The sequence below is a fragment of the Myotis lucifugus genome, unplaced genomic scaffold, assembly GCF_000147115.1.
Source record: "Myotis lucifugus unplaced genomic scaffold, Myoluc2.0 scaffold_88, whole genome shotgun sequence".
In the NCBI taxonomy this organism is placed as follows: Eukaryota; Metazoa; Chordata; class Mammalia; order Chiroptera; family Vespertilionidae; genus Myotis; species Myotis lucifugus.
The window spans coordinates 4,023,779-4,047,644 of record NW_005871136.1 but is presented as its reverse complement, the minus strand read 5'-3'; the positions used below and the strand labels follow the sequence as shown (position 1 = coordinate 4,047,644).

At 41.3% G+C, this 23,866-nt stretch overlaps 1 protein-coding gene and 1 long non-coding RNA gene across 4 annotated transcripts; one reads left to right on the top strand and one right to left on the bottom strand.

The window, feature by feature from the left end:
* Positions 1 to 433: 433 nt before the first annotated feature.
* On the top strand, positions 434 to 16,601 carry LOC102423591 (ATP-dependent RNA helicase DDX19B). 3 transcript variants are annotated; one of them, XM_014457971.2, is made up of 13 exons: positions 509 to 642; positions 6,626 to 6,717; positions 7,110 to 7,158; positions 8,056 to 8,109; positions 9,266 to 9,401; positions 9,726 to 9,818; positions 10,891 to 10,993; positions 11,551 to 11,665; positions 13,805 to 13,982; positions 14,292 to 14,529; positions 15,074 to 15,236; positions 15,692 to 15,883; positions 16,296 to 16,601. In XM_014457971.2, the coding sequence occupies exons 6-13, from the start codon at positions 9,757 to 9,759 to the stop codon at positions 16,355 to 16,357; spliced, it is 1,113 nt and encodes a 370-aa protein (XP_014313457.1). In that variant the 5' UTR covers positions 509 to 642; positions 6,626 to 6,717; positions 7,110 to 7,158; positions 8,056 to 8,109; positions 9,266 to 9,401; positions 9,726 to 9,756; the 3' UTR covers positions 16,358 to 16,601. The 3 variants fall into 3 exon arrangements, with proteins under 3 accessions (XP_006091278.1, XP_014313457.1, XP_023611840.1); XM_006091216.3 differs by lacking the exon at positions 6,626 to 6,717 and having other exon boundaries at positions 434 to 642; XM_023756072.1 differs by lacking the exons at positions 509 to 642; positions 6,626 to 6,717; positions 7,110 to 7,158; ... (1 more) ...; positions 9,266 to 9,401; positions 10,891 to 10,993.
* LOC106697623 lies at positions 8,178 to 23,820 on the bottom strand. The gene is made up of 3 exons (XR_001348754.2): positions 23,628 to 23,820; positions 8,876 to 9,016; positions 8,178 to 8,363 (listed from the first exon to the last, which is right to left on the bottom strand). It is a non-coding gene; the product is annotated as an uncharacterized LOC106697623 (long non-coding RNA).
* Between the last annotated feature and the right edge of the window lie 46 nt (positions 23,821 to 23,866).

Here is a 23,866-nt window from a genome sequence, read left to right as displayed (position 1 = left end):
CCACTATCCTGAGCGGGAATGTGGTTTTGCTCTTCCGTTGGAGAGGCAGTTGACAAGAGCTTAGACTCGTTAAGGTAACTACCCCAGTTCGGGTCTAGCTGTTAAATAATACAGTGTGAGCCCAGCCGGGATGGCTCAGTGGTCGAGGGTCAACCCATGAACCGAGAGGTCATTGGTTCGATTCCCGGTTAGGGCACATGTCCCAGCAGCAGGCTCCATCCCTAGTAGGGCTGCAGGAGGCAGCCAATCAATGTTTCTCTCTCATCAATGTTTCTATCTCTCTATCCCTGTCCCTTCTTCTCTCTCTAAAATCAATAAAAAAAATATGTTTAAAAGAGAAAAAAAGAGATCGTGAGCTAAGCAGGGCTGTGGGTGGGGGTCTGAAGGCGACAGCCCCAAGGGGGCCAGGGCCGACGCGGACTTCGACGTCACTGCGGCGCGCCGCTTCCGGTTCCCAGCGCCGGTGCGAATGACTTACCCCTCCGTGGGGCGGGAGCCGGGCTCACCGCGAACCCGGGAGCCCACGATCGCGCCGCGCCAGCCGGCAGGTCCGCCAGCACCAGCGTCCCACTCGCGCCCGGGACCATGGCCACTGACTCGTGGGCCCTGGCGGTGGATGAGCAGGAAGCGGCGGCCGAGTCGGTGAGTTGGCTTCAGCCATAAAAGGGTCAGAATCAGTTCTAGCCCGGGCTCAGCTCCATGGGATCGGACACTCCCTAGTTGGTCTGGGCCGGATGGGATGCGCGCGGGGATGGGCATGGACCCTGAACTATCTTTGTTTACCCACCTCCCGTGTTATGTAAGCACAGGTGAGTGCTCCCATCTATGAAGAGCCCAGCCACCTGTCTATCTTCCTGGAATCCGGGTTGATCATAGATTGTAACCACTTTTGTAGGTGTTATTTTCCACCTCCCGATTCTGAGGTTTTTGGGCTTACGGACCGGGGGTTACTCATATCTGTGTGCTTCCTCAGCTTGCACACAGATATGCCACTCAGTAGGCCTGGCAGTTAGTAAATCCTCTCCTGATCTGCTTAACTTTGTTCTGGGCCTGACACCCAGGAAACAAGATATGTGTTAAACGTTACTACGTAGAATTAATTTCTCTCACCCAGACACACTATATTCTGATATTGCTTTGAACCTACTTCTTTTATTACTTTTTTTCTCTGAATTCGAGAACAAGGACTTTGTCTTATTTTTTATAACTAATAAGTAATATGCACATAGTTCAAAGAGTCAAATATTTAATTTTAAACACTGGTTCCCACCACCACCAATTTTTAAATTAGTAAGTGCCATACTGTTTTCCAAAGTGGCTGTACCATTGAGTGTCCCCAGAATGTTCCTCCTGACTGGCCAGATTTTGCAGAGAGGATCCTCAGATTTCCTGCCTGAAGGGTAGAGGTCTGACTAGTGTTAGTGGAGTGCGAGGAAAATGTGGAGGTTTCAGCACTCAGTATACTTGGTTCCATTTAATATTCCCATTCTCATCATGGCATCCCCTTCCTCTACGATAGCCCTTAGCTTATTCATTTCAGCATTTCTCATGCCTAGCCAGCGCTGTTAATTGAGTAAATAAGCTGTATAGTTTGTTTTATATTACATGGCTCTGTCAGAAACTTTTGGACATGCATTCTCAATATATACATATTTAGATATTGCATGCTGTACTGTTTTGCTAAATATATACATTATAAAGCATACACAAAAGTAATAAAAGCTGAAATAAAGATAATGTTTTTAAATATTTTACTGTACTTTCTTTTGCTGGCTTTATACTTTCATTAATGTCTCAAGGGACAATATATACATAGGGAAAAAATCATTATTAGCCATTGCAAATATGAATATATATTTCAAATAGTTTAAATTTTTTTTACTAACTTGTTAGGTCAGATTATATTGTCATTCTCATAATCTATTAATATGCCTAAAAGAGTTTGTTAGGAGTCGGTAGCTTTGTCATTTTCTTATTTGCTTGAGTTTGCATTGTTAGAATTATCTTCTTTTTTTAAATATATTTTTATTGATTTCAGAGAAGAAGGGAGAAGAGGGGAGAGAGAGAGAGAGAGAAACATCAATGATAAGAGAGAATCACTGATCAGCTGCCTCCTGCATGCCCCCTACTGGGGATCGAGCCCACAACTCAGGCATGTGCCCTTGACTGGAATCGAACCCGGGACCCTTCAGTCTGCACGCCAACGCTCTATCCACTGAGCCAAACCAGCTAGGGCATAGAATTATCTTTAAGACAGAACAGAAACTCATAATACACTCTGTGACAATGAACATTCAGATATGATTAGCTCCTATAAATTTCAGCAGATATATACTAGCCATTTTACTTACCTTACAACAATAAAACCCGGAATTAATTAAATCTTGGGACCCTATTTTTAGAGCATTATGGTGGTACTTTACCCTATTATCTCTTTTATATATATATTTTTTAAATATATTTTATTGATTTTTTACAGAGAGGAAGGGAGAGAGATAGAGAGTTAGAAACATCGATGAGAGAGAAACATCGACCAGCTGCCTCCTGCACATCTCCCACTGGGGATGTGCCCGCAACCCAGGTACATGCCCTTGACCGGAATCGAACCTGGGACCTTTCAGTCCACAGGCCGACGCTCTATCCACTGAGCCAAACCGGTTTCGGCTCTTTTATATTTTTATCATTTATTTATTTATCCTCACCCGAGGATAATTTTCCATTGATTTTTAGGGAGAGTGGAAGAGAGAGGGAAAGACAGAGAGAATCATTGATGTGAGAGAAATACCGATTGGTTGCTTCCTGGGCCCAGGGTAGGGAGGAGCCTGTAACCAAGGTACATGCCCTTGATGGGAATCGAACCCGGGACCCTTTGGTCTTCAGGCCGACACTCTATCCACTGAACCAAACCGGCTAGAGCTATCTCTTTTTTTAAACAACAGGTTTATTGAGGTATTGCATACCATATACTTTATCCATTTAAAACATACAGTTCTCTGGTTTTTAGTATATTCACAGAGTTGTGCAGCCATCACCCTAATTTTAGAATTTTTTTTATCACCTCAGAAAGAGACTCTGTATGCCTTAGCTGTTACTCCCCATTTCCCTCCAACCTCTCACCCTAGACAGCCACTAATGTACTTTCTGTTTAGATTTGCCTATTCTTGACATGTCATATAAATGGAATCATATAATATGTGGTCTTTTGTGTGTCTGGCTTCTTTCACTTAGCATAATGTTGTCAAGGTTCATTCATGTTGCAGCGGGTATCAGTATTCATTCCTTTTTATTGCCAAATAATATTCCAGTGTATAGATATACCACATTTTATTTATCTGTTCATCATATCCACTGACTGATGGACATTTGGATTCTTTTTACTTTTTGACTATTATGAATAATGATGCTATGATCATTTCATATACAAGTTTTTATGTGAACATATATTTTCAATTCTCTTGGGTACATATCTAGAACTGGCATTGCTGGGTTATACAGTAACTATATGTTTAACTTTTGAAGAACTGTGAGACTGTTTTCCAAAGCAGCTGCACTTCTGTATCATCTTTACATTATTATTTTCTCTGAGATTAGTATTATCTATGAGGCACTACTATGTAGAGATTAAGACCTGAGTTCTAGCTAGACAGACTTGGAATTGTATCCCATGTCCCTCACTTACTAGTTATATGACCTTGGGCAAACTGCTTAACTTCTGTGCCTCAGTTTCCACATCTGAAAAATGGGGATAATCATAATAACTACCTCATTGAGTTATAGACATGCCTGATATAAGTGCTATATAAGTGATAGCTATTATTATTGTTATTTTTATCAATAATTCACAGTTTCTTTGCAGGAACCTTTTAAATTACTTGTCCATATTATGTGGATTAGTTAGTTGACCCTGAATAAGATTTGTGAATCTACCTAACCATGCACAGGTAAATTATAACATCACAATAAAACTGAACAAATGACTAAAAACACCTCTGTTGCCCTGGCCTGTGTTGCTCAGTGGTTGAGCATCAACTTATGAACCAAGAGGTCACAGTTCAATTCCTGGTCAGGACACTTGCCCAGGTTGTGGGCTCGATCCGAAGTAGGGGTAGTGCAGGAGGCAGTTGGTCAATGATTCTCTCTCATCATTGATGTTTCTATCTGTCTCTCCCTCTCCCTTCCTCTATAAAATCAATAAAAATATATTTTTAAAAAAAACACTTCTGTTACTCTCTGCCACTATGAAACTCTGAGGATCCCCACACACATTGTATGACATGTGACTCTAACATGCACAGTGCTAGGTTACTATATTTTAAATATTCATTAAGCTTCATTTCTTATTCATTGTAGATAAGAAAATATTAGATTCTGTTTATATTTATTTCCTCAGTTCCAGTGGCTCCTTTGTTCACCCTTTGTTCCATGGGAGATTTCAATTTAGAGGAGGGAGAACAGATAAGAAAACTGATGAATAAGATTCCTACTTCACCATTTTGCCTAAGAGCCTCCCTTTTCAGTATAGTTCACTTAACATTAAATCTTCTTTCTTATTTCTCAAGCATCCTTTTTCAGATAATGTTTTAATAAAATGCAGTGGGTAACTATAGTTTTCAATGATCTTAATGTATCTTGAAAACTAAAATATTAACTAAAGGCATTGAAAAATGGGGATATTATAAGGTAGGTGTTTTTACTTTTTTGCCTTTTGGTTAACTTTCTGAATTTTAAGGTGGTTTTCAATGAAGACACCAGAGAAATTGGTTTTTCATTTTTGGTCCAAATAGATAGAGCAAAGGAAGGTATCTGAACTAATTGCTTTCAACATAAGTTTCAGTGTTCAGTTAACTCACTGAAGTGGATAATAGAAACTTGTCCTGCTGCTTTTGCCTTATGGGCTTTGAGATCCTTGTAGTCAAATGAGGGCTATGTTTTTAGATTCTGCTGGAACCTCTCCAGAATTCTGATACATTTAAAAATATCTATTTGTTTCATTTACATTGTTGCTACCAACTTTCACTACACATTGTATTTTATTTTTCTCACCCTACACAGTGTATTTTAGCTATTTTAACTACTTACTCTTAACTTTGATTTGAAAAATGTATCAACAAAAGAATACTTTGTCCTCTTGACACTGAATATTTAAATGCTTTGCAGTAATGGACATTTCTAATTCGTTTATACCTCATTAACTTATTTAGACCTCAGCCCTAACATTTAAGTAGCCCTTATGATCCTAGGAGTGAATACTATTAACCTTACTCTTGTAAATATTGCCAGTAAGTCAGTTAGTCTCTCTCTCCTTTAACAGCCCTGAATACTGCTGGTCTTAAACTAGGTTCATTGGCAGGATGTGAAGGAGGAATACTTCAGTGAAGACTAAAATAACTGAATACCTAAACTATTTATATATTATGTACTGTGCTGATTGCTTCGTTTCATTACCTATTAATGTATTCTCTATTCTTCAGAATTAATGAAGACTTTTACTGCTTTATGATGATTTTTTTTGCCAGTTTCCTTTCTTGCCAAGCTCTCTAGTGTGTACCCTCTTCCCCACAACACCAAAGCAGACAGACACCAGAAACCCTCTTTTCAGTTTCCATCAGAAGTTCCTCTATTCCTAACTAACCACCCATTAAAACAAACAACTTTTTCATTCCTCCCTTTCCAAACCCTTCTGAGATTTAGAGGAAAGACAGAAATGAGCCTCAAGACATAAAGAACCTGTGTTGGTGATGCTTTAAGACAGTGGTTCCCAAACTTATTTGGCCTACCGCCCCCTTTCCAGAAAAAATATTACTCAGCGCCCCCTGGAAATTAATTTTTTTTAAATTTTAATAGCAATTAAACAGAAAGATATATGTATTAATGTTTCTACCTTTTTCGTAAAATATAGTAAAGAAACGTGTAAATTAGAAACATTGAAGTTTGAAATTATGAAACTATTTATTGAACTCAGAATAGAAAGGTAATACAAAAAAAGTTAAAACAAATGCACCTGTGGCCATCACCGCCCCCCCTGGATCGCTGCAGCGCCCACCAGGGGGCGGTAGCGCCCACTTTGGGAATCACTGCTTTAAGAAATACCCTTTATTATGATTTTCATACTTTTACCCTGCACTAGGTTGCCTTTGGCACCATTTAATATTTTTTTTTTTAATATATTTTATTGATTTTTACAGAGAGGAAGGGAGAGGGATAGAGAGTTAGAAACATCGATGAGAGAGAAACATCGATCAGCTGCCTCCTGCACACCTCCTACTGGGGATGTGCCCGCAACCAAGGTACATGCCCTTGACCGGAATCGAACCAGAATACCCTTTATTATGATTTTCATACTTTTACCCTGCACTAGGTTGCCTTTGGCACCATTTAATATTTTAAGAGTATAGCACCTGCTTAGTATATCCAAAAATCAATTAAAAATAACTCCTGTCTTTAAGGTATTTTTCTTTTTTCAGCTTTATTGAGGTATGGTTGACAACTAAAAGGGTATTTTCATGCTAGTAGGGGAAATAAATCCTGCCAGGATATCCCTAATTTATAGTGTCTGATCAAAGTCCTGATAATTCTTTCTTTGAAATGTCTCTGCTCTGTCCCTTCCTATCTATTCCCACTTCAGCCTGCTGCGTATTTTGATTACACAGCATGCAACAATCCTCCAAGCGGTTCCAACTTTAAAATATCAGACATCCAGCACAAGGCGACCTGAATGTAAGGCTGCATATCAGTATGCTTTGGTCCTGTGGCTCAGACATATCCTTGTAACATAACTGATTCTTACTTACAGATGCATTTTCCAAAATCTCTTTAAATTTCCTCTTGTTTGGAATATGAGAACATGACAACTCAACTGATATTCTATTAAGAGGTCTTTGTAATCAGAAAATTAAGCAAACTCATAAATTCATTTTCTCTAGAGATTGTAATTAGGAATTTAGGGATTATAATTAGGGATTACAAAAGGAGCCCAGCAGAACAATCTAATGAATAGGTCTTGAGAGTGGCTCATGTTTCCCCAGCTACACTGGGGAGGCTCTGTTGATTTAAAATCTTATACTTGATTTTCCTGACACTTTCCATCCTCCCCTATATTCTCCATTTAGTTGAGCAACTTGCATCTTAAGGAAGAGAAAATCAAACCAGATGCCAATGGTGAGTAACTAAAAGCTAGTTTGAAAACAAATGAGATTTATTCTAGTATTTCTGTTTTGACATAACTGTCTGGAAAAACATTATATATGTAACCAGACCAGGGGCTGGCAGATACTGGCAGTCATTTGATTTGGAAATCAATAAACTGAATTGTTTTGTTTATATTGTGTTTAATATAAGCATGAGGATGCCTAATTGGCTTATACATTATTAAATTTATTACTAACCATGAGACTGTACTGTCAAAGATTATTTGTTATTTTTAAAAATAATCCTCAATTTGAGATGGACTAGACAAAGTATGAGCAATCTGAGAGTTAACCTATTATAATTATTCTGAAATCATGTACCCCAAATCTAAGATTTCCATTAAAATTTTGTTGATGTACTTATTATTAGGAAAAAATTGTAACATTTACCTTACAGAATTCACTTACAATATGTTTTGTATTTTCACAAAACTACAACAGTGTTTGAGTATAAATTTCTATTAATCAGCAATTCTATTAATCAACAATTCATATACATAGACTTAATAGCATTATTGTATTCATATATGGATGAAATTCGACTTGCATAGGTGTTGAGCATCAAGGTGATTTCTGATCAATGACTTCTGTAATCATTCTACAACATTTCATAAATATTGATGCTATGAGGGAAATTAACATTAGTTTTTGAAGTCTGGTGAGAGGACTAAAGGATTAAAATATAAGCTACAGTGTTTCATACCTTTGTTTCTGTAGGAACCATAAAATGTTTTTATCTGTGGCTTGGTTTCCTCATTGTTTTTTTTGCTCCTCAGGCCTTTACATTTCTAGTGTCTAGTAGAATTTGAATTATCTCAGCTGTTGGGTTTGGGATGTGATTTTGAATGCCACTTTGTGTCTGATAAAGGTGCTGTTGTCAAGACCAATGCTAATGCAGAGAAGGCAGATGAAGAAGAGAAAGGTAACACAGCCTGAGAGCTACATACTAAGATTCTATAGCTTAAGAGAATGGATTGTTAGGAGGCTTCATTTATACACCCAACTTGGCTTTACTTTAATAGGAATCACAGTGCTAACATAGTCGTTGGTGAAGGAATTCTAATTGTTTACGTTTTACAGAAATTTTACTTTGAAAAGTGATGAACTTCAGCAGCAGCAGGAAATATTCCCTGAATGATTATTTTTTACAAGGCAATAGAAAAGAAATTTTACTGCCTTTGGAAAAAAGAAAAAAAAAACATTTTAGTTGCATTCCATTGTCTAATACAATTAAACTTAATGACATTTCAATATATTTAAGATGCAAGCAGCTTATATGTTATCAAGATACTGATTTTAATTTTTTTCATTGTGATAGTTAATCATCTATAATAATAAAAGTGTAATATGCTCATTAGACCAGACGTCCTTCCGGACATCCTTCCTTCCGGACAAAGCCACCAGCGGGCAGGGGCCATGGCAGAGGCCCCCAGTGGCGGCAGCAGGCAGGGGCCGGGGCCAAGACCCTTGCACAAATTTTGTGCATTGGGCCTCTAGTTCTAAGATTATATTAAGCACAAATTGGGGAGAAATATTTGGGTCTAGATAGGAGGAAAAATCTCAGGAAAGGATAGTTAGGAATAGAGTTCTGAAGAAGAATATGAGGCCCAATGGATGCTATTATTATTATAATCTTTCTTGTTAATAAAACAAACTAATCATATTTATAAGTAAAAACTATGATATACCTTGAACTAGATGTCCCAGTACAGTCCTGGCCGGTGTGGCTCAGTTGGTTGGGCTTCATCCTGTGCATCAAAAGGTTGCTGGTTCAATTCCAGGTCAGGGCACATGTCTGGGTTTTGGGCTTCCTCTCCCTTCCTCTCTCTCTAAAAATCAATATAAAGTATTCTTTAAAAAAAAGGGGGGGGTCCCAGTACAAATATTACTGCATAATGGGGGTATGAGGAGGGGCAGGAGGGGGTCAATGGGGGAAATAAGGGGACATATGTAATACTTTCAACAATAAAGAATTATTAAAAAAAAATATTACTGCTTAAAATACCATTGGCAGTTAAATTCAGATGGGCTCATGGTAGATTTCATGGACTTTTAAAATTTGCTCTTTTTCCTGACAGAGGACAGAGCTGCCCAGTCCTTACTCAATAAACTCATCAGAAACAACCTGGTCGACAACACAAACCAGGTGGAAGTCCTGCAACGGGATCCAAACTCCCCCCTCTACTCAGTGAAGTCCTTTGAGGAGCTTCGGTTGTAAGTATTTGTTTGCTTTCTCACTCTCCCCTTTGTGTTTAGATAGCTATCCTAGACTTGTTATATTTTTTATCATAGTAGAAAACTTTTAACTAAACAAATTTAATTTTAAAACATTAGCTGCTTTGAGCTATTTAGTAAAATTTCCAGGTAATCTATAAAAATTTTATCTGCACTTACACATTGGACTCAGTTCAGCACAGTTCAAGTTTGTTAGTTCTAAGCTGTGGGTAACACCAGCTAAAAAGAGAAAAAAATTCCCCATATATTTGGCTTCTTTCCTCAACCAAAAAGACTGACTTGCATCATTAATTGTTTTTCCAGGAAGCCACAACTTCTCCAGGGAGTTTACGCCATGGGCTTCAACCGTCCATCCAAGATTCAAGAAAATGCATTGCCTTTGATGCTTGCTGAGCCGTATGTGTCCTGACATAACCCTATTCCATTTTTAATTTTCCATTTTAAAACTTTTATTTAAAAAAACTACACTACTAATATATGCTCATTTTAGAAAAGTTAGAAAACAATAAAAAAGAAAAAAATCATTTGTAATCTCCCTCCTCCACATACTATTCATATTTTGAGTAGAGACTTCTGGACTTTTTTTTGGGGAGAGAGAGAGAGAGAGAGAGAGAGAGAGAGAGAGAGAAAGAGAGATGGAGAAACATCGATGTGAGAGAGGAACATCAATTGGTTGCCTCCCACATCTGCCTCAACCAGGAATCGATCCTGCAACCTGAGTATGTGCCCTGAGCAGGAATTGAACGCACAGTCCTTTGGTGCATGTGACAACACTCCAATCTACTGAGTCACACTGGCCAAGGCAGACATTTACATATAAACTTTTATATGCTTTTAAATATTTATATGATCATCTTTCTATGTTGGGAAATACACATTTATATCATTCATATACAGTTCAGGGGTGGGAAACGTCCGTATGAGGCCCATGAAATTATTTGGTCTGGCCCTGCCATGCCATTAGGGGTGAGTTAAACATTTAACCAAATATAGCAGGCTAATTTTTAAGGTGATAATTTTGTATGGCCTACGAAAGATGTTATAAATATCCAAATGGCCCTTGGCAGAAAAAGGTTCCTCACCCCTGATATACACCATGATTTCACTATATGGATATATAAAGTTTATTGTGTCAAATATATAGGCTAAAAAGTGTTCTAGGAGACCAGAATGGTGCAGTGCTTCTCACACTTTCATAGCCTATGAGTCTCATAGGAATTTATTAAAATGCAAATTCTGATTTCAGTAGATTTGAGGTGGGATGGAGGTTCACGATTTCTAGTAAGCTATTTGTCTAAAAATACATATTTTAAGTATTTTCTCAAAGTGTTCTTTGTTCTGTGTCATAATAATAACATTACTTCAAGATGGAAATCTTTTTTTTTTTTAACTTGAAACGTTATTCATTTTTATTAACTGAAAGGATACTTGAGATTTAAGATACTGAACAGCTCGTTTCCTTGTGCAGCCCACAGAACTTAATTGCCCAGTCTCAGTCTGGTACTGGTAAAACAGCTGCCTTTGTGTTGGCCATGCTCAGCCATGTAGAACCTGCAAACAGATACCCCCAGGTAAGGACTTGGTGAATTTGGGTTTTCTGCTAATGCATAGCTAGAAGGGAAGTGCCATTTGATGGATTAAAAGCCATGTCTTATATTACCTTTTACATAAACTAGAGCTCCTTAAGTTGGGTACAAACAATATAGTTGATCTAGTAACAAAAATCCTGTTCTCTTCCATGGTTTGCCAATTCTAGGATACTGCTGATAGGCTTGGCTCCTTTACTTGCAGGGAAAACCTCCTTCATCTACAATTATTCATCCAGTAGAAAGTTGAGAACTTTCTGAGAAAGTGAAAAGGAAGCTAATCTCCCATTTGAATTTCAGATCCTTGCTCACTTGTAGGTTTTGGTACACTACAGGCCAGTAGCTGTTTCCAAGTGTCTTTACCCAGCCAGAGTTCTGGCCCCTAAGAATTCTACCTTGTGACTTTGCAGCTTAAAGAATCAAATGGTGTACATTTTCTATATCCTTTCCTTCAGCCTTAGCTGGAAGAATAACTAAATCCTGATGTAACTCCCCATTGCAAAAGAGCTATTGTCTTGACTTCTCTGCACTCTTTCTACCAGTGTCTGTGCCTCTCCCCAACGTATGAACTTGCCCTTCAAACGGGAAAAGTGATTGAGCAGATGGGAAAATTTTACCCAGAGCTGAAGCTAGCTTATGCTGTTCGAGGCAATAAATGTGAGTATGAATATGTAATCCTAATTCATTAATAATTTTTTTTTTAATTTTACACAAACTAATACAATGAACACGTGTACTCTTCACCTAGATTTGAAAACTTAACGTTTTGCCATATTTGCTTTATGTGTTTATAGATATTTCTGGTGAATCATTTGAGAGTAAATTGCAGACATTGTGGCTTTTTATTCCTAATACTTTAGTATGTATTTCATGATGAGGGCATTCTTCAGCATACCCACAATACCCTAATCACAACCAAGAAAATTAATAGATTCTCTAATGACTAATACCCAGTCATTTTCATTTTACCCCAATTGTCCCAAAAGTGTTTCCTTATGGCTCTTTTGTTTTGAATCAAGATTGAGGGAGTGTATCCACATTGCTTTTGGTTACTGTATCTCCTTACATTTCTTTTAATTTAGAATAGTCGCTTCACATTACATTTGACTTTTTGAACACACCTTTTTGCTTATAAAATATTCCAAGTTCTGGATTTGTTTAATTGCCTAATTTCTTTTTAATATCATTAGAAGAATAAAAATGTTCTAAAATGTTCATGGCAGTTAACTCTGGTAGTTTATTTTTATTTTTTACATATTTTCTACCTTTGTTTTACAACAAACTGACAATATTTAAGTAATTTAAATTTTCTTAGAAGTTTGGTTGAGTCCTATGGATCTTTAACACAAACTTCTAACTTATGACTCACAGAAATCTACTCTGTGTACAACATCCTTTTGTGAAGTTAGTTCTGAAAAGTAAGATAATAAAACTTAGTGAAAAATCGTAAGATGTTTAAAATATTATTTTGGATTTGAGTTAGAATGATAGGATTTTGAATAATTTTTTTTTATGAGGGGCAGTAATTGTTTGTTAACTGAAATTTAAAAAAGGCAGCATTTGTTAGCTTTGAATTGATTCAAAATTCACATTTGGGCAAAATTTTGGCTGTGACTAGAAGGAAATTGTTTATGTCTGGTCAAGAGTACAAATAAGCCCTAACTGGTTTGGCTCAGTGGATAGAGCATCAGCCTGCGGGCTCAAGGGTCCCAGGTTCGATTCTGGTCAAGGGCGTGTACCTTGGTTGCAGGCACATCCCCAGTAGGGGGGTGTGCAGGAGGCAGCTGATTGATGTTTCTCTCTCATCAGTGTTTCTAATTATCCCTCTCCCTTCCTCTCTGTAAAAAATCAATAAAATATATTTTTTTTTTAAAAAAAGAGTACAAATAAGTGCTAAAATCTGAATCAATAAATACCATCTAATTGAAAATGAAGAACCAAATTCTCAATTTCATACTGCACAGGGCCTAGAACGTGTCGTGGTCTGCCAGGCCTAGTCTGGGAAGCATTTTAAGGGAGGTAGATTGTGTTTGAAAAGACAAAGTCTTTCATAATGAACCCTATTTATTGATCCGGGCATGAGGCGTATAAAAGCAACTGACTTGTTTGATGTGAATGCTAGAAGAGTTAAGGAACAGTGTACACTAGAGTGAGGAGAACTTTGAAAATGTCTATTATGAGGAAATGTAATCCTCACCTAGAGGGAACCATGCTGACAGAGAAGAAATAAAGATAACAGGTCCTTGCCCTGACCAGTGTTCTCAGTGGTTAGAGCATCAGCCCATGCACCAAAGGGTTAAGGGTTCAATTCCCAGTCAGGGGCGCTTACCTGGGTTGCAGGTTTAATGCCCCAACCCCAGTTCGAGCATGCAGTTGGGGAGGGTGCAGGAGGCAATTAGTCAAGTTGTCTCTCTTACATCAATGTCTGTCTGTCTGTCTCTCTTTCCCTCCCTCCCTTGCACTCTCTAAAAATCAATGGAAAAAATGTCCTCCCGTAAGAATAAACAATACAAATTTAAAAAGGTAACAGATTTTTGAAAGATAATATAAAATGGGAAAGAATGCCACAAAGAGTTTTTTTATCTTCTCATTGTTTCTATCCTTAGTATATCTTTTCAGCATTGTCTTTTCTGTGTGTGTCCATGAAATATTATAGTGATATCCTAACCTTTCCTTAAAATATTAATGCAAACATCAAAAAAAATTGTATTAAAATACATCAAAGCTTTAGAATTTCTCAGAAAGGAGAGCTGGTTTGCCATGGACATACCTATGAAAAACATCTTGTCTCCACAGTGGAAAGAGGTCAGAAGATCAGTGAGCACATTGTCATTGGCACCCCTGGGACTGTCTTAGACTGGTGCTCCAAGCTCAAGTTCATTGACCCCAAGAAGATCAAGGTGTTTGTTCTGGATGAGGCTGATGTGATGATAGCTACTCAGGGCCACCAAGATCAGAGCATCCGCATCCAAAGGTAGGACGCTGGATCCGGGAGGAACTTCTCAGCCTTCTACTGGGTTCTCTGCTTCTCTGCTTCAGAAGCCTGTGATTGATGGGCCATGTCGGCACTGACCATACTCCCGCCTGGGTCAAGGAAAAGACTTAGGAATCTAATACCACCCTGTCCCTGCCCCATGTCTGGTCCTGCCTCTTCCCCACAGTGCTCCTCCACCTCTGCCACCCTCCAGGGGACATAGCCCATCCAAGCCTGGGGAGGCTGTGCTGCTGCTCATTCCATTGAAACACTCGGGCTCGTGCCAAACACCTGGGCCTTCCCTTGCAGGATGCTGCCCAGGAACTGCCAGATGCTGCTTTTCTCTGCCACCTTTGAAGACTCTGTATGGAAATTTGCCCAGAAAGTGGTCCCAGACCCAAACATTATCAAACTGAAGCGGGAGGAGGAGACATTGGACACCATCAAGCAGTATTACGTCCTGTGCAATAACAGAGACGAGAAGTTCCAGGCCTTGTGTAACCTCTACGGGGCCATCACCATTGCTCAGGCCATGATCTTCTGCCATGTGAGTAGCAGCAGGAGCAGCAGCAGCAGCAGCAGGCCAGCCTGGGGAGGAGTTCCATGGGAGGTGTCCAGCCCCCTCCCTCAGCCAGCTCCACCTTAGTGCTGAGGAGGACCAGCTTCTCCTGTGGGGCCAGGAAGAAAGTGAATCACTTCTACCTGCCCTAGGGCATATTCTCCTCATAATGAAATGAGTCATAAGGGGAAGACTGAAAATGGAACCATCTTGAATCCCACTTCTTAGAGATAACTTGAAAAAAACTCCAAATAACATCCAATGAAATAATGTTAAAATATTAAGACAGACTTTTTAGGAATGAAAACCTTGAGTAAAAATCACATTCTTCTTAGATGAAAACTAAGATCATTTAAGTAATTCATCCAAAATATATTATATGGCTAAAATTCTATTTGAAAAATTTAAGTCTAACCTGCTGGCTGAATGCTGTAGGTCTTCATGTATATAAATGGCAAAAAGCCACTTTTCTGCAGATGTTTTCATTTTTTTTTACAGGTATCTTCATTTAAAACAATTCTTTTCACTCCAGACCCGCAAAACAGCCAGTTGGCTGGCAGCAGAGCTCTCAAGAGAAGGCCACCAGGTGGCTCTGCTAAGTGGGGAGATGATGGTGGAGCAGAGGGCTGCGGTGATTGAGCGCTTCCGAGAGGGCAAAGAGAAGGTTCTGGTGACCACCAACGTGTGTGCCCGTGGTGAGCAGAGAACTTGTCCTGGTCTGCCAGCCTCAGGGTAGCAAGAGAACAACTCAGGTGGTTTGAGAGAAGTCATGTGGGGTTGGTGGTGACATCCTTTTCTAGGAGAGACTGGATTCCCTCAGCAGAGAAGAACTTTCACAGAAACCGAGTCCTGACTTGGTGGAAGGAAATGTACAGGCTTCTGACTGATTCACAATGGCGCCTGCTCTTCTTGGGGCAGCCATTGAGGTTTCAGCTGCATCTCCTGACACTAGTGTCTAGCAGAGGCTCCCCTACTGAGTTCTTAATTTTGTTAGCACCTGCCAAAGTCCTGTGGTTTCCTCTGGATTCTGCTCTGTGCTCCTTGTCCCGGAATCCCAGAGCTGGCCCACCCTGACTCCCTCTCCCCAAGTTGGTGTATGTGGCCTGACTGTCTCCCATTCCTTACTCTTCTCCATCTCTCCTTCACGCAGGTATCGACGTTGAACAGGTGTCTGTTGTCATCAACTTTGACCTTCCTGTGGACAAGGATGGGAACCCAGACAACGAGACTTACCTGCACCGGATCGGGCGCACTGGCCGCTTTGGCAAGAGGGGCCTGGCAGTGAACATGGTCGACAGCAAGCACAGCATGAACATCCTCAACAGAATCCAGGAGCATTTTAGTGAGTCCTGGGAGTGTCCTGCCTTTCCTATGGGGCAAGTCCGGGGGTGGGTGGAAGGGTAGGTAGTCCTGTGGCCCCTAGAGAGGCTTTGTCCCTTTGCACATTCCCCTCCTCCCCTACAATCGGCAAGTCCTCAGAGAGCACACCTGGGAGTTCAGTGTCAGGACTCGAGTGTTGGTTCCCCTCGGCCAGGCTGAGGGCCTTGGACTCGGACTGTTGTTGTCAGTGTCTAGGAACCCAGACAACGGGTTTTGGGTTTAACCGGAGGATGGATGTGGGCAGAGGTAGGGCTCGTTCCTAGCCAGGGCAGAGACCTGTGTGTTTTCTCTCCCTGCTGGGCTGCCCCTTCCCTAGGTGTGTCTCTCCATGTAACCCCATGTTGATCTCTCTTTGAATCTTTTTTTATTCTCAGATAAGAAAATAGAAAGATTGGACACTGATGATTTGGATGAGATTGAGAAAATAGCCAACTGAGAAGCTCCACCAGGCCCTGCTGCCCACCCTTGGCTCCCCCTAAGTGGGAGACTATTGCTTTCAAGTACAGGCCTCAACAGTCGCCACAAAGATGAAGGCACGATTAGAGAGAAACTACCTACCTCATTTTAAATTACGTTTGGACTTGATAAAATTGTGCAAATGATGGGGGAAGGTAGATAAAATTATTTACACAACTTTTGGAAGATTAGGCGTGAATACACAGAAATTTACCTTTTGGAAATTCTGTCTGTTTTTTGGCCAGTGTTTTCCCCATGGTTACACTAATCTAGATGCTGTACTAAATGAGCACTTGCCCGGGATCTGTCCGGCAGCCTCTGCCTGTTGTCTGGGTAGAACTGTTCAGGCCCACACCAGCTCTACTGGAAGTGACAGAACAGAGGTGAAGAGGGAACACAGAGAAGCCCCAAGTAGGACAGGTGTGTAAGCCACCCATCATGTTTGGAGTAAGATGTGAGGCAGCAGAGGAGAGCTGTGAGCTGCTGGTTTGGATGTGGGGTGGGATAGCTCAACTGAGTGTTGTCAGCCTACTCTGTACTGAAACCCACAGCAGGAGGAGATTTGGTAAGCACAAACCAAAATGCTAAGCATGGACCAAAATGCCAACCAGGGATTTTTTTTGGTGGGTGCCAAGTTTGTGTTGTAGGACCATGACCTGTTCTTTCAGCACGTGCAATCTGTGTGCAGTGCACATCTGATTACTGGTACACCCCTTGCCTGTGCTTGAGCAAGACCTGTGAAGTCATCGTGGAAAATTAGTGGTGGCTCTAGCTTGCCTAAAACCTGGTCTTGCAGGCATTTGCAGCATCTTTTTTACATCCTTGACCCCTTAGGAGTCTTGAGTAAATATAAGGTGATGTGAGATTTGTATCCTCAGTGAAAATTGTGGTTTCAAGTCACGAATAGCCAGCCTCAGGGCAGTTCCAGAAGTGATCGCAATAATCACAAATCCTTGCTTTGTCTTCAGATCCCAGAAGGCAAGTGTAACAGCTGATGAATGAGTTCAGGTATTTGGCACCTTGACTGTGAAAAGATACTGGACATCTTTGTGCAACTAAGTACAACTAAGGGATTGGGTGGAATACAACCATTCATCTGTGCAAGGCAAGAGTAACTGCCAAGACCTTTACTCCATCTTGGCATCTTTGTGCAGAGTAGTTGGAGCAAATAATAGTAATGAACATTTCTTCATGTCTGACCAAGGCTGTTGGTACTCACGAAGTGACAGAGCAAAGATGAGATGAAACTGAGTTACAAGAGTAATAGGAGTCCAGCCAAAAGGGGTCCTCTTCTGCTCTTAGAGTCTGATACAGAATGGCCTAGGACCAGGCGTGGAAGAGGGGTTTTCTGTGATGAGAACTACTCAAATCCCAGACCTTCCTTGTAGGTGTTTCTATGTTTTAGGACTAGCTCTGGTCTTGGGAAAGGAAAGGGCCTCTACCAGCTTCCAGGTGGTTACCTTAATCTGACATTACAGATACTGCAGAGAGACTAACACTCTGCCAATCCTGCTACATTCCTCCACTGGGCACTTGACTGTATAGTCTTCTCTCTGCTTCTGGCCAACTCTGACCTACTCTGGGAGTCATATAACAGAAGAAATTTAATCCCCCCACCAAAGTCCTGTGGACCAACCCTGAAATAACTAAAGACAAAGGCAATAATTAAAGGACTATAGATTCCTCATGAGGCCGCACCACCACCTTCTCACAGCACGTATAACCCATCTTCTGAGGAGCCCTAAATCTGGGCAGCAAAATGGGAAGGGATGTTTCAGACTCTTCAATAGTAGGAATAAATGGGTATATGGTAGAAATCTAGATAAATGGTTCTTAATCTGACCCCAAAGAATTCACTGGATGGGTTTTATGGAGTCTGAAGTATATGCAGTATTGAGTTTAAATGCATTTTCCAGGGAGAGACTCCCAAAAGAGTGCTTTAAAAACGTCAGACTCACTGTTATGGATAGCTCTGGAATGTCACCCCAGTGTCACTGCAGTCCATATGCCTTCATAGACCATATTCACTGCAACCAGTGCTTGGCTCCCAGGGCTCAGTAGACCAAAGCTGCCTCTGTGACCTTGTCCAGTTTTGAGACATCAGTGATGTAAAAATATATTGAGCCCTTGGTGAACTTGTCCCCAGAATTTCTTTTACTGTTCCTAGATATAGAATGATAAACTGTGCCCTAGAACAAAAATTCACTTGGGAAAAGGAGATTTTTTGATCCAATGGCAGATTCTAGATATATTCATGATCCATAAACAATTGATTTTATTGGTTTTTTTGCGTGTCATTCATTGGCTATATGCATAAAAACTAATCAATTGTTGATGTATTCTTTACTAATATTAACTGAACCTAATTGTGATATATTCATATTACTAAGATATCATTAATGACTATAAGAAGAAAACAGCATGTTTTGGTTGCTGATATTAGTAATCATACATAAGTGAAGACTCACCTATTATTCTATAAGCTAGTCATCACCTTATATTACTGTTCCATTTCAAAGTTGACATTGCTCCAACATGAGTAGTTGCGATGGCTCCATAGGCCAGGGGCTGGCCCTACCCAGTTGCCAGAGGTCTGTTCACATTCCCTTTTTTCCTGCTGGTAAACCAGAGGACGCTGGCTAATTAGAAAGAAAGTAGGTGCTAGCAAATACAAAGTTTTTACATTCAATTTTTCTAGTCCTAGGAAAGGAATAAAAATGGGATTCAGAAAGGGGTCTTCTCCCTTTGTTGTTCCCATCTCTTGTTTTTGTCTTGTTTTGGTCAGTCCTTACCCGATGATATTTTTTCCTTTGGTTTTTTTAGAGTGGAAGTGGGGGAGGGAGAGGAAGGGAAAAGAGTGACACATCCATGTGAGGGACACATTGATTGGCTGCTTCCTGATGCACCCTGACCGGGGCTGGGGATTGAACCAGGTATGTGTCCTTGACCAGGAATAGAACACTAGACCTTTCGGTGCCCAGACTGATGCTCTATTCACTAAGCCACACAGACCAGGGCCCCATGTCATTATTTAACTTGAAGGCCATTTCATTCAAAGTGCCTTGGTATTCAGAAAGTAAGGATTTCCTCCCAGCTGGTGTAGCTCAGTGGTTGAGCATCGACCTGTGAACCAGAAGGTCACAGTTCCCGGTCGGGGCACATGCCCTGGTTACCAGCTTGATCTCTGGTGTGGGACCTGCAGGAGGCAGCCAATCAGTGATTCTCATCATTGACGTTTCTCTCCCTCTCCCTTCCTCTTTGAAATCAATAAAAATAAATATTTTTTTAAAAAGGTAAGGATAACCAAGGTTAGGGAAGATTCATGAAGGAGTTTGCTTATGAGGGAAAAGGGATTTCAAGTGACAAGAAGAATGCCTTAGACCAGTGGTCGTCAAACTGCGGCTTGGCAAACTGCGGCTCGAGAGCCACATACGGCTCTTTGGCCCCTTGAGTGTGGCTCTTCCACAAAATACCGACTTCTGCGCATGGGCCACGAAGTTTCAATCGCACTGTATGTGGTTGCCCCAATTGCAATAGTATTTCCTGCATGTGGTATTTTGTGGAAGAGCCACACTCAAGGGGCCAAAGAGCCGCATGTGGCTCGCAAGCCGTGGTTTGCTGACCACTGCAGACAGACTGGTCCTATGAAGACTAACTTCACCAGGATAAACACCGTATACAGGAAGGGTAATAAGGTAAGCAGCCTAGCCATGTGGGCAGAGAAAAGCCTCAATAGGTAGAAAATGGAGATTTGATTGTTTAAACAGGATTTGGATTTATTAGTAAATTATCATAGATTCTTAGGACACAGGAGGTGATGAAATTGTGTTTTTTTGGGAGGGGCGGTTGGGAAAATTGGTCTAGTAGAGGTGTACAGGATATACTGAAGCTGGAAAGGCTGGCTTCTGAGAAACCAGCTAGAAAATTATTCCATCATTCCCATCACACAGCAAGTGCCAGGATGTCACTGGTTGTACTGAGAATGCAGGGGAAAATGGACTGGAGGGATATTACAGAGGAAGGGCAGGCTTACATACCTATCTACTATTTTTATTCCAAAGATGATTTGTAACTCAATAATTAGATACACTATACAAAATAATTCTGGGGAGAAACGCAAAGGGAAGAAAAGATCGGATCAGTGTTGAGTCTCCTACACAGCCTGTATGATGTCAGGCCTGTCATCTTTAAAGAGGGACTGGCCCCTCTCCTTCACCAACACCTCCCAAGCTGTTGTAGATTTCAGAGACTTTCTTTAGGTTTCTCCTGGTCTGGGACATAGATAGCAGGTTCTTAGGAACCCCTGTAGTTTTACCTGACTTTGCTTTTCTGATTGAGAATAAATGTTCCTTATTCTGTTGACTCAGATTACAGCAACTTCTAAAAATGATACAATGGAGGTGAGGAGACTGAAGGGCTGATGGTAGACGGCTCCAGTGCCCTAATCCTGGATCTGGGACAGGGTTTCCCCAGAGTAGCTTCAAACACCTAGTGGCAAGTGCGAGGCCAGGTGGGGATCTGCTTGGAAGATGTTACATTCCTACTTTATGTCTCTTCCTCGAGCCACTGTTGTTAGATGTTTCTTCCTTGGCTTAGAAATTGTTCTGGTTAGTATTCAGGAGAGCAAGTAGATTCTCCAAAGTAGTTTTGAATACAGATAGTTCTAAAAGTAAAATGGGGCCCAGCATGCGTGGCTCAGTGGTTGAACGTCAACCTATGAACAAGGAGATAATGGTTTGATTCCTGGTCAGGGCACATGCCCGGGTTGGAGGCTCGATCCCCAGTGTGGGGCATGCAGGAGGCAGTTGATCAGTGATTCTCTCTCATCACTGATGTATCTCTCTCTCTCTCCCTCTCTGAAATCAATAAAAAATTTTTAAGTAAAATGGGGTATAGGAGTAGGTGGAGGAAAGAATATTAAGTGAAGCCTGACAGTGGTGGCTGGCATGTCAGCTGCTCAAATGAGATACTTATTGCCTCTGCTTTATCAATATCTAATAGGCAGAGGTGGTTGGGTAGCCTTATTGCCCAGGACTACAGCCATTTCCTTCTCCCAGAGGAAATGGGAGGAGGGGTTGTTTACATAGAACTCTCTGGGAAGCACTAGTATACATTTTGTGAGTCTTTACAACTTTTCTGTTATATCCTCATTTATATGCTTCCAGTCCAATTGAAGAAAAGCCAACTAGTCTTCTGTTCTACTCCTGAAAGCAATGTCTCCACACTTAAGACTTGAAAGGACACGAGTTAGGCCCTGGTCAGGTTGTGTGGCCATGACCAGGTGTATTGTTATCTGGTCTGCGTCCCTCTCAGACACCAACAACTTCATTTGCATGGAAATCATCCTAATAAACCAATGCCATTTGAGTCCAAGTTTAACAACAAAACAGGTCCCAGTGTTTCAGTATTGCTTTGTTAATTTCTAAAGCAAGTAGGTCTATACTACAGGGACAAAATAAATATTGTCCTATTTATCTGACTTCATATTCAACATCAGTGGAGGGGACAACTTTAGGAAAAGCTGCAGTGCCTCTAACCTATGGGTCATCAGTCCTTTCTGGTTAACTCCCCCACTCTGTTCAGGGGTCATTCAAGACTCACCTCAAACTTCCCACCCCATCATCTCCCTCAGGTTTCAGCAAATCCTCTCCCTAATCCGAGGAAACAGCCAACACAGGAGACACCCACAGCCTTTCGCCACCAGACTTACCGCCAAGCACACGTCTTCCCTCTCCTCCTGTTACAACAGGAGGGATCCTTATTGTCTAAATTTTCCTATCAGTGCACTAAACTCTCTCTCCTGTGACTTTTAAGGACTTGTTCTATCGGCTCTCCCTCTCCTATTTTAACCTTTCCCACTCCCAGCCCCCAATTTTCCCAGTTGTGTTTTATTGTGGTAAAATATAAAATTTACCATCTTAACCATTTTTAAGAGTACAGTTCAGTGGTGTTAAATATATTCAGAATGTTCAACCATCACCACAGTCCATCTCCATGAACTCTTTTTTTAAAAAATATATTTTACTTTATTTATTTTTTTAAAATATATTTTATTGAGTTAGAAACATCAATGAGAGAGAAACATCGATCAGCTGCCTCCTGCACACCCCCTACTGGGGATGTGCCCGCAACCAAGGTACATGCCCTTGACCGGAATCGAACCTGGGACCCTTCAGTCTGCAGGCCAACGCTCTATCCACTGAGCCAAACTGGTTAGGGCTGAACTCTTTTTAAAAAAAAAAATATATATATATATATTTTTTATTGACTTCAGAGAGGAAGGGAGGGGGCTAGAGAGAGAAACATCAGTGATGAGAGAGAATCATTGATCAGCTGCCTCCTACATGCCCCACACTGGGGACAGCTCACAACCTGGGCATGTGCCCTGACCGGAATCGAACTGTGACCTCCTGGTTCATGGGTTGACGCTCAAGCACTGAGCCACGCCGGCGGGCGGCTCTATTCACTCTTCATCTTGTAAAATGGAAACCATACCCAATAAACCATTCCCATGACCTTTCCCTGGGAACTATCACTGTACTTCCTGTCCCTGGGATCGTGACTCTTCCTCGGTACTTTATGTAAGTGCGACCGTCCACACTTGTTTTTCTGTGACTGGCTTATGAGCCTGCGACCGGGTATGAACTCCGACCGGGAATCGAACTGGTGACCTTTTTGGTACAACGCCGAGGCCCAACCCACGAGCCGCACTGGCCAGAGGCCTACGTTACTTGTCAGAGGAACATTCCTCCCCCTTCTGTTGCCCGGTGCATATCTGAGAGCCTACTGTGTGCCATGAACTCTTCTAGGTTCACTAACCAGCTGCGTGACCGAGACATAAGATTTTTGCTCTTGTTTAAAGAGTTCAGATTCTAGTGGGGAGAGACGACAGGAAACAGGCAGCAAACAGGTCAGATACCTCTGACGGTGAGCGGATGTCTGCTGAAGGGTTACCAAGCGATAAAACGCCAGGAAGGAGATGGGCAACTGACGCGAGACGAGTGTGATGGGCCATTCTGCCGGTGCATTGATAACTATGACATTAAAAACATTTAGCTGTATGACAAACAGGTCGACGTTTACACTGTACGCCTGCTGTGTCGGACTATATAAAACACCTGTGCTGCGATGGGTCCGGACCGGGGCTGGAATGGCCGAAGAGAAGGACAAGGCCGCTGTGTTCCGGCGGGTGGGGCTGAGGGCGGGGAGGGAGGTCAGGGCTTTGGTTTCTTTGGTTTTTGCCGTCTTACCTGTCACCGCGTTCCTAACAGTGGAAACCGGCATCGTGTAGTATTCTCAGGGAACTTTTCTTTAGAGTTCAGAGATTTATAAACTTCATGAGACGTGGCTGGTTTGAAAATAAAACTTGGGTTACTTCAGCGTGAAGTTAGGCAAAGCGAGGCTACGAGTTTCACCTCACAGACCTCAGACACTGAGACACCGAGAGGCTGAGCGGCTGAGCCCGCGGAAAGCCGCGGAGCCTCGGCTT